General features: G+C 44.0%; 1 protein-coding gene and 1 long non-coding RNA gene across 2 annotated transcripts; one reads left to right on the top strand and one right to left on the bottom strand.

Moving 5' to 3' along the window:
• Positions 1–4,710: 4,710 nt before the first annotated feature.
• LOC141988167 (uncharacterized) lies at positions 4,711–7,527 on the bottom strand. Its single transcript, XM_074954000.1, has 2 exons — positions 6,239–7,527; positions 4,711–5,295 (listed from the first exon to the last, which is right to left on the bottom strand). The coding sequence occupies exons 1-2, from the start codon at positions 6,897–6,899 to the stop codon at positions 5,153–5,155; spliced, it is 804 nt and encodes a 267-aa protein (XP_074810101.1). The 5' UTR covers positions 6,900–7,527; the 3' UTR covers positions 4,711–5,152.
• A 236-nt stretch (positions 7,528–7,763) lies between these two features.
• Positions 7,764–10,776, top strand: LOC141987474 (uncharacterized). Its single transcript, XR_012639547.1, has 3 exons — positions 7,764–7,823; positions 10,014–10,180; positions 10,740–10,776. It is a non-coding gene; the product is annotated as an uncharacterized LOC141987474 (long non-coding RNA).
• Positions 10,777–11,032: the final 256 nt, after the last annotated feature.

Genomic DNA, 11,032 nt, shown 5'->3' with positions numbered 1-11,032 from the left:
TAGATTTTTTTTCCAACGTGCATTTTCAAACTGTGTACATACAGTAGCCATGTTTACTCAATAGGCTGTAATGACTCTGCAGGAGCATACCAAAATACATATACTACAGGTACCAAAAATATATATTTAAAACTTGGTAAATATGCCTTTAAAATGCTTCAATGTTTAGCCAAGTATGTATTTACACAAGTCTACCTTCTGTGTTTACCCAAGTGATTGGAAAAGTCTCTCAGGCAAATAATATGGGGCTTATAACCTTCCATGAAAGACTTTTTTTATTTGCTTTTTGGGAAAAAAAAATACTCACTTCAGTTTCTTACTGTTTTAATTTAATTTATATTTTCACACATAAGATTTCTTACTAGTGCTTCAAAGGCAGCACCAAAAAAGAGAAAAATCCTCAGTGGTGTTAGTCAACATGTTTTAGGCCAGAATTCAGCCAGGGACTTAAGCATGTACCCAACTTAAAGCCCATTGAGTAGTCCCATTGACTTGGAAGTACTCATGTGCTTTAAGTTAGGCATGTGCTTACGAACCTTGCTGAAGTGGCAGCTTGCTAACAGAGTTGCTGTGAGTTCCCTTGCTAAAGGGCAGAAAGAGATTTTACTGAGCCATAATAATAACAATGGATGAAAAGAGAAGTGTTTGAAAAACTAGAAAAAGGACATTTTAACCTGATATTTAACCATTTTTTGGTTTCTGACTCGGGTTACGATGTTTAGTTGAGGGGAGAGAAGTTTGGTGCATTTCTAGTGAAAATGATGCTAAACCTGTGAAAAATCAGCGTCTAAAGTATTGCTATAATGAGCAAATAAAATGGGAGCTAGCAGTTCAAAGTGTGTTGCAAGTGGTCCAATTTCCTCCACAGTTCCCAATCTAATAATGAGTTTCTGGTACAAAAAAGCAGTACTTTCCACTTTCTGAGGATGATATTTGCTAAGAGTCTGATTCTTCAAAGTGTTGGACACTTTGAACAAAGATGTTTCAGTTGATTTCAATGGGAGTCAGAAATACTCAGAATTTCACAGGATCAGGCCATAAGTTCAGGCAAGGCATACAATATACAGTTATAGCCAAGCCATGGGATCTAGTCAAGGATTCTGGCTTATCAGCCAAAACATTGAACCAAGCTATTAGAACTTAAGTGAAAAGCTTCCTGTGATCATGAGGAAATTATGGCATTTTTGGAAACTGAGCCAGCAACCTATTCTGAGATCAGTTTTAACCTTCATCTTACATACCTTTAATTCTTTAAGATGGGTTAAAGGATTATAACAAATGTAATTAATATGTATGGGACAAATCCTGAGACTTTTACTCATTACCTATCATCAGTATATCACTGAATCACAATGAAGCAAGTGACAAAGAAAAGAGTCTGTGCCCCTAGACCCTCCATGCCCTTTGCAATATTTTTTTAAAAGGTAAGTCAACTTTTGATCCTACAACCTTTCCATTTTAAATTCAAAGAAATATGGAAAACTTTTTCTCCAGAGAAAGTGTTTAACTTTTGTGGGAAAGCTGAACTTAGAAAACCAAATCTTCAAAGAGGCCTCAAACTAGCCACTAAACAGATTTACTATCTTGCATTCACAGTCCACAAGATCTGTGAGCAATAACAGCATCTATGCATGAATTCAATCACCTATGGTCAAATCCTGCTCTCAGTTACACTGCAACTCCTGTTGAAATCAATGAGAGCTGCAGGTGCTCTTTGCCTCTTAAAAATCATGCCCTTTACTTATTAGGTGCTTAATTGTAGGTAGTCAAATATCCTCTTATGAGTTATGTTAACAGTCAGTGTGAAAAAGAACAATATGATTGAAACTAATTCAGAGTCTTTTAAGACTCTTCTTTTTGATAATCTTAAGCACTGTAACCAGAATGATATGTTTAAAAATATTAATACCCCAAGTCGATCTTGCTTCACCAGGAAAACAGAAGACTCCATGGGGTCCACTACCAACCTTGCTATGTTGCTCTAATTTGTATGGGAAGAATTACAGTGACAGGAACTACAGAAAACCCTGAGGTACATAGATAGAACACTGCCTCTCAAAATTGTTTTGAGACTTGGCAAAGCACTTTGAGATCCTGGGATGGAAGACCTATAGGATGCAAGAATTATTATTTCAGATATGGATAACAACAACAACATTGAACAAGTGTGACACAAAAGGTTTGGTGGTTTTTTTCTTGCCCCCTCTCTAACAAAACATTCATTTGGGGTACATTTACTTTGTTCTGACTAAGGGTATGTCTACACTACAAAATTAGGTCGAATTTATAGAAGTCGAATTTTTAGAAAGTGGTTTTATACAGTCGATTGTGTGTGTCCCCATTTAAGACCATTAAGTCGGCGGAGTGCGTCCACAGTACTGAGGCTAGCGTCGACTTCCAGAGCCTTGCACTATGAGTAGCTATCCCACAGTTCCCGCAGTCTCTGCCGCCCATTGGAATTCTGGGTTGAGACCCCAATGCCTGATGGGGCAAAAAATATTGTCGTGGGTGGTTCTGGGTACATGTCATCAGGCCCCCATTCCCTCCCTCCCTCAGTGAAAGCAACGGCAGACAATCGTTTCGTGCCTTTTTTCATGGGTTATCTGTGCAGACGCCATACCACAGCAAGCATGGAGCCCGCTCAGCTCACCTTCACCGTATGTCTCCTGGGTGCTGGCAGACGTAGGACTGCATCGCTACACAGCAGCAGCTCATTGCCTTGTGGCAGCAGATAAGTGCAGTACGACTAGTAGCCATCCTTGTCATCTCCTGGGTGCTCTTGGCCGGTCTTGGTCAGCTCAGTCAGGATGCCTGGGCAGACATGGCTGCTCCTGGCAGATCTTGGTGAGGTCTGTCAGGGGCGCCTGGGAGGACATGGGTGCTCCTGGTGGACCTCGGTAAAGTCTATCAGGGGTGCCTGCACATAAATGGGAGTGACTCAGGTCATTCTCTTCTTTAAGTTTTGTCTGATGGAGATTCAGTCCTGCCTGGAATATTGGCAGAGGGATAGCTCAGTGGTTTGAGCATTGGCCTGCTAAACCCAGGGTTGTGAGCTCAATCCTTGAGGGGGCCAGGCTGCTCTCCCAGCCAGCAGCACTGTCTGCTGCCAGCCTACCCCTCTGTGAAAGCAACAGCTGACAATTGTTTCGTGCCTTTTTCCATGCAGGCACCATACTGCTATCAGCATCGTCATCCACCCGCCGCTTCCGCTACCACTCTGCTCTCCTGCTCATACCGTACCATGGCAAGCATAGAGCCTGCTCAGATCACCGTGGTAGCTGTGACCACTCTAAACACCACTCACATTATCATGCAGTTTATGCAGGACCAGAACCTGCAAAAGCAGGCGAGTAGGCGACGGCACCGCGGTGAAGAGAATGATGAGGACATGGACACAGACTTCTCTCAAAGTACAGGCGCCGGCAATTTGGCCACCCTGGTGGCAATGGGGCAGGCTCATGCTGTGGAATGCCGATTCTGGGCCCAGGAAACAAGCACAGAGTGATGGGACTGCATAGTGTTGCAGGTCTGGGACGATTCCCAATGGCTGCGAAACTTTCGTATGCGTAATGGCACTTTCATGGAACTTTGTGACTTGCTTTCCCCTGCCCTGAAGCGCCAGAATACCAGGATGAGAGCAGCCCTCACACTTCACAAGCAAGTGGTGATAGCCCTCTGGAAGCTTGCAACACCAGACAGCTACCGGTCAGTCGGGAATCAATTTGGAGTGGGCAAATCTACTGTGGGGGCTGCTGTGATGCAAGTAGCCAACGCGATCACTGAGCTATCAAGGGTAGTGACTCTGGGAAATGTGCGGATCATAGTGGATGGCTTTGCTGCAATGGGATTCCCTAACTGTGGTGGGGCTACAGATAGAACGCATATCCCTATCTTGGGACCAGACCACCAGGGCAGCCAGTACATAAACCGCAAGGCATACTTTTCAATGGTGCTGCAAGCACTGGTGGATCACAAGGGACGTTTCACCAACATCAGCGTGGGATGGCCGGGAAAGGTACATGACGCTCACATCTTTAGGAACTCTTGTCTGTGGGAACGGCTGCAGCAATGGTCTTAATTTCCAGACCAGAAAATAACCATTGGGGATGTTGAAATGCCTATAGTTATCCTTGGGGACCCAGCCTATCCATTAATGCCATGGCTCATGAAGCCATACACAGGCACCCTGGACAGTAGTCAGGAGCTGTTCAACTATAGCAAGTGCAGAATGGTGGTAGAATGTGCATTTGGACATTTAAAAGTGCGCTGGCGCAGTTTACTGACTCAGTTAGACCTCAGCGAAACCAATATACTCATCATTATGACTGCTTGCTGTGTGCTCCACAATATCTGTGAGAGTAAGAGGGAGACGTTTATGGCGGGCTGGGAGGTTGAGGCAAATCACCTGGCCACTGATTACGCGCAGCCAGACACCAGGGTGGTTAGAAGAGCACAGCAAGGCACGCTGCGCATCAGAGAAGCTTGTAAAACCAGTTTCATGACTGGCCAGGCTATGGTGTGAAAGTTCTGTTTGTTTCTTGATGAAAACCCACCCCCTTGGTTCACTCTACTTCCCTGTAAGCCAACCACCCTCCCTTCCCCCCTTTGATCACTGCTTGCAGAGGCAATAAAGTCATTGTTGTTTCAAATTCATGCATTCTTTATTAAATTCGTCACACAAATGTGGGGATAACTGCCAAGGTAGCCTGGGAGGGGTGGGGGAGGAGAGAAGCACCGGGACGGGTAGGGGAGAAGGGGAGGATGGAAGGACAAAGCCACACTGCACTTCAAAACTTATTGAATGTCAGTTTTCTATTGCTTGGGCAGTCCTCTGGGGTGGAGTCGTTGGGTGCCTGGAAGCCTCCCCACTGCATTCTTGGGCATCTGGATGAGGAGGCTATGGAACTTGGGGAGCAGGGCTGTTGGTTACACAGGGGATGCAGAGGCGGTCTGTGCTCCTGCGGCTTTTCCTGCACCTCAACCATACGCTGGAGCATACCAGTTTGATCCTCCAGTAGCCTCAGCATTGCATCCTGCCTTCTCTCATCACGCTGACGCCACCTCTCCTCTAGCTTGTACCTCCTCTTCTCTCACTCATCCCTCCTGTCCTCGCATTCATTTTGTGCTTTCCTGGACTCTGACATTGTCTCCCTCACTCATTGTGCTGGGCTCTTTCAGTGTCGGAGGCCTGCATGAGCTCAGAGAACATTTCATCATGAGTGCGTTTTTTTCGGCTTCTAATCTTTGATAGCCTCTGGGACGGAGATGATAGGGGGAGCACTGAAACATTTGCAGCTGCAGGAGGAAAAAAAGGGAGATTAGTCTTTAAAAAGAGATATTTTAGAGAACAATGGGTAGACTCTTTCACGGTGAACCAAGCTGTTAACATTACATAGCACATGTGCTTTCTTTACAGGTTGCATTTTGCCTCTTATATCGAGGGCCTGCCGGTATGGTGTGAGAGATCACACACGCAGGGCCGGCGGCAACAGAATTCGGCTTGCAGGCAGCCATGGTAAGCCACAGTCTTTTGGCTTCTTTAACCTTCCTAACATGTGAGAACGGTTTCAAACAGCAGCACCCTCATTTCACATACCAAGCCCCCGTTGGGTTGGCCCTTTAAAATGGGTTGGCCATTTAAAAGGAGGGGCTGCGGTTTTCGGGTTAACGTTCAGTACAAACCCAACTAACCCCCCCCCAATTCTCTGGGATGATCGCTTCACCCCTTCCCCCACCGTGTGGCTAACAGTGGGTATGATTTCTGGTCAGCCACAGGCAAACAGCTCAGCAGGAACAGCCACCTCTGAATGTCCCCTTAATAAAATTCCCCTATTTCAACCAGGTGACCATGAATGATATCACTCTCCTGAGGATAACACAGAGAAATAAAGAACAGATGTTGCTTGAATGCCAGCAAACACCGGGACCATACGCTGCCATGCTTTGTTATGCAATGATTCCAGACTACATGCTGCTGACCTGCTGTGGTAAAGTGTTGTACCATGGAGGACGGAATAAGGCTGCTCTCCCCAGAAACCTTTTGCAAAGGCTTTGGCAGTACATCCAGGAGAGCTTCACTGAGATGTCCCTGGAGGATTTCCGCTTCATCCCCATACATGTTAACAGACTTTTCCAGTAGCTGTACTGGCCACGAATGCATCCCAAGTCTTCAGGGCAAATTAATCATTAAACATGCTTGCTTTTAAACCGTGTATTATATTTACAAAGGTACACTCACCAGAGCTGCCTTCTCCGCCTTCAAGGTCCAGGAGCCCAGGTTGGGAGGGTATTGGATCCAAGGTGATAAACAGTTCCTGGCTGTCGGGGAGAACGGTTTCTCCACTTGCCTGGTGTGCGCGATCTTCAGCCTCCCTCTCCTCATCATCTTTCTCATCCCCAAAATCCTCATCCCTGTTGCGTGAGACTCCCCCCTTGCAAGAGTCCATGTACAGGGGTGGGACAGTGGTTGAGGCACCCACTAGAATTGCATGCAGCTCATCATAGAAGCGGTATGTCTGGGGCTCTGATCCCAAGCGGGCATTTGCGTCTTGGATTTTTTGGTAGGCTTGCCTAAGCTCCTTAAGTTTCACTCGGCACTGCTGCGAGTCCCTGTGATAGCCTCTATCCTTCATGCCCATGGAGATTTTTTCAAATATTTTGGCATTTCGTCTTTTGAAACGGAGTTCTGATAGCACGGATTCGTCTCCGCATACAGCAATCAGATTCAGTACCTCCCGTTTGGTCCATGATGGAGCTCTTTTGCAATTCTGGGACTCCATGGTCACCTCTGCTGATGAGCTCTGAGTGGTCACCTGTGCTGAAGAGCTCATCACAATGGCCAAACAGGAAATGAAATTCAACAGTTCATGGGGCTTTTCCTGTCTACCTGGCCAGTGCATCTGAGTTGAGAGTGCTGTCCAAAGCGATCACAATGGAGCACTCTGGGATAGCTCCCGGAGGCCAATACTGTTGAATTGCCTCCACACTACCCCAAATTCTACCCAGCGAGGTTGATTTCAGTGCTAATCCATTCACCGGGGAGGAGTACAGAAACTGGTAATAGCCCTTAAAGTCGGAAAAAATGGCTTCATAGTGTGGATGGGTGCAGGGCTAAACCGATCTAATGCTGCTATATCCGACCTAAACTCATAGTGTAGACCAGGGCTAAGAAGCACGCAGTGGCCTCTTTCAACATTGTTCAATGGAAATCCCAAAGATTCCACAGTCATTGGTTTCACCTAGCATGCATGTGTTGAGACACAGCCTGAATCTGAGAGCCTCACACCGCAGGACTACTTTACACTAAATTTGTGTCTTTATTACCCCAGCTGTGGTGCATGAGTCCTTTATCACAGGCTTTTAGAGAAGTACATACAGAATCTGAGATACAACCCAAAAAACTAGAGGTATACTATGGACAAATGCAGCTGCTTTTAGAGCCTCTTCTGAGCTGCATGTGAAGCCCATAAAGCAACCACCTCTTACTTCTTGAAAATTACAATGATAATTAAAAACTGCAACTATGTTTTGTTGTGCTAACAAACCATTCAGATGTTCTTCCATTCAAACAGCCTCAGAACGATGGCATCTACAGATTGCATCTACCCTGCACAACAGGGGCCAGATAGCAGACTCTGAAGTTAGTCTTTCTTTGCAATTCTTCTTTGTTGTTAGTTCCAAGATTTTCTTTACAGTTCAGGACCTGGCAACTTCTGAATCTTCTCAGCAGCTTTTTAAAGATGATCAGATTGATTCCAGATTGTCAGCCAGTCATGCTGTATCCTGTGTTAAAACTGATGATAGATAGATGAGAAGTGATTCAGGTAAGACATCTGGCCAACATATCATATATTCAAAGGAAATAAGCACTCCAAATTTAGTAAAATGGTTTTACTTTATGAATCCCTATACCCATGTTAGAAAACTAGCAAAGAATTCTTTGTACCTGTAGTTTTGTATCTGTATCATCGGTAATTTCCAAATATAGATTTTCCAACTAGAGAATTATTCCATCTAGCACTCACCAACTTTTGGCAAAAGAGTGAAATTCCTGTCCCAGGCACCACATTCTTTGAGAATGGCATCTTGGCATGTTATGTCAACTCCCTCCCACATTCTTCTTCTCTCCAAGAGTATGTCTGTGGTGCAATCAGTGGTGTGATTGCAGCACGTGTAGACATACCTGAGCTAGCTTAGATCTAGCTAACTTGAATGACTATAACAATGAAGCCATGACAGCATGGACATTGGTGTGGGCTAGTGGACCATGTAAGTATTCTGGGTCCCAGGAGGACTTGTACAGCCCTTGCTGAAGCCCATGCTGCCATGGCTTCACTGCTAACGGCACCTGTGCTACTAGATAAAGCTAGCTCAAGTACATCTACACATGCTGCTGTCACACTTTTCATTGCAGCATAGACATACCCTAAGTCACCACACACACCAGAGTTTGCTTGAGTCATTACTCTCTTGTAGGGAGGCCCAAATATACCCCACCAGGAGAAAAGACATGCTTTTTGATGCAATCTGATGCACCACAAAACATGTTTGCTCTTTACAACCAGGCCCAAGATTTTCTAAAGTGACTAGTCACCTTGATTGCCTCTGCTTCTGGATGTCCAACTAGAGGCACCTTAAAGGTGAGCCTTTAAAGTGTCTTAAGTTGAACATCCAAAAAAGGACACATCTGAAATCATAAGTCCCTTTTTAAAAATTTTGTTCTAGGTTATACATGAGCAGGAAAGTATTAGTTGTCTTCTACAAGGGAAAAAATCCTCCATCATCCTTTATCACCTATAAACTCCAGTTGGAAAACTGCTTTGCTCCCTTCTTCTCCCCCTGCTCTGCCTCCTTTTCTCTCTAGCCTGACAGGAGGTAGAAGCATTTTTGCCTGTATCCCCCTGAGACACTGAGAGGGTTTCTTCTCCCTAGTCCAGCTGCTGGGAAGGAGGTGAATATGGAGCTCTTCCACCATCCCCGAAGGCTGCTAGGAGGAGCTCTTCTACTCCTGTCCCATCTCTCTCCCTCTACTGGGAAAATGTGGGGGTTCTTCCATCTTCCAGCCACACAAAGAAGCATCATAGGGGAAGGCAACATGTGGCTTATTTTATTGAATTTTTCAAAATGGAAAGTGACTATAGTAATTAGAATCAAATTGAAAGAGAAAGCTGCCTCTGGGATGAGCCCTGGTACTCTACGTTTTTTTTCTAGGATATGAAGTAAATGATTGACATTTAAAAAAAAAACCATCCCTGAAAAAGGGCATTAATGGTATAAAAGATTATATATGTCAACAGATCCATAACTGTAGCAACACTAAAAAACATCACTATGCTAACACCAGAGGCACAGCTCAAATACTTGTTAAAAACTATTTTTGTTCTCGCCAATACTATTTGAAATACTGTAAAAGTTGAAATAATTTAATAAATTAATTCAGGCTAGTTCCCCTCCCCCCCCCCGCACAAAAAACAACAACACCGGTCTTGATTCTCATATCCTTAATCTGGTTTAACAGCTTCTCACTAACCAAGCAGCTGCAATTACTTCAGTGGTACAACTCATGATGTAAAGTACTGTTCAGTATCTGGCCCAGAGATATTTGCATTCCAAATAATTCTGGCACTTCAATGTTACTGGCAACAATTCTGGCTAGTATGGTGCCTAACAGTTTAGGGTTGCTGATACTGAGCACTGGAGTTTGATCTCAGTGCTACAGGCTGAGTGGGAAGAGCACATTTCATGAATGTCAAGTTTCTTGACCTCGATACATTTGGCCTGAAGGTTGTTCTTTTCAGTACTCAAGCCTGAAAAGGAAAAGAAAATCCAGAGCTACTTTGCTTTGTTAGTTGGCATGAAAGTTGGCAAGGACCGAAAATACTCTAGTGTGAAGAGAAAATAAGGGAAGTTATAAATACATTTTTTTAAAATAAGGAAGAAAATCTTAAGCATGGAAATGAAAGGTCTGAATTTTGAAGGCTGCACACTGAGTTCAAACAATTTTTTTTCCCCAGAGATGTAGTTATTGTACTTTGATACTCTAGACAAGGACCAAAGAGTCTTTCTACAAAATAGAAAAGCTGAAGTTACTTTTGTATTGAAGATTTAATGAGTCAAGATCTTTCCATCACAAACAAGTGTCTATATGCAGTACCTGCTGGAATGCAAAGGAATAATGCAGGTGATGTCTTTGAAACTGAAATGTGCTTATTAACACGGCTGCAAAAAGCCACTGAATGTTGTTAGTATGAAATGACGGTAAATGGCTCAAGTGTACATATTCCATTTCTGTCAAATTACCCAGGATAAATATATCAGGTAAAATAGGCATTCTTCTTAGGAAATTCTTTGTGACATATTTTCATTGTTGTGGTTATAGTCTTACAGCATGATCCAAAACCCATTAAAGTAAATGAAAACACTCTCTTGATTTGGATCAAGCCCCATCAGCCAATGGAAATTGAAAGGACCCAGCATCTCCCAGGATTGGGCCCTCAGTACAGTATACTGTAATACCCTATTTGGATTTCACCGTGCCATGCCTTTGAATTCTCCTACTTAATATAGTAGTCTCGCTAAAAGAGGCAGACAATTTGATTGTTCATGTACTTACAAGGTGAATCTTCAATTCAGCTGGTCGGGCATTTTTTGGACAAAATGTTTTTTGTCAGAAAATGCCAATATGTAAAAACCAAAACTTTTCATGGAAAATGTATGGGTTTCAATTAAAATTTCTTCAGGAAAGCTTCTCTGATACAGAATGGGATTCGTGGCCACAACTAGAAGAGCCAAAATAGCCTGTGTTTAGGACACTCACATGGGATGCAGAGGACCCATGTTCCAGTCCCTGATCCAAATTAGGCACAGCAGGATTCTCCCACCTCTCTGGTAAGTGCCCTAACCACATGGTTATTCTTGTGGGGGACAGAAGTGGCAGTGGGGTGGGGGGTGTCTCTTTTATTCAAGTTTTTTTTGAAAGCTCTAGGTTTTGTTCCAATGCAGAATGAAAGCAAATATTAAAACCTCAAATTTA

This window comes from Natator depressus, chromosome 5 (genome assembly GCF_965152275.1).
Source record: "Natator depressus isolate rNatDep1 chromosome 5, rNatDep2.hap1, whole genome shotgun sequence".
Taxonomy (NCBI): Eukaryota; Metazoa; Chordata; order Testudines; family Cheloniidae; genus Natator; species Natator depressus.
This window is presented reverse-complemented; position numbering and strand designations above follow the sequence as displayed.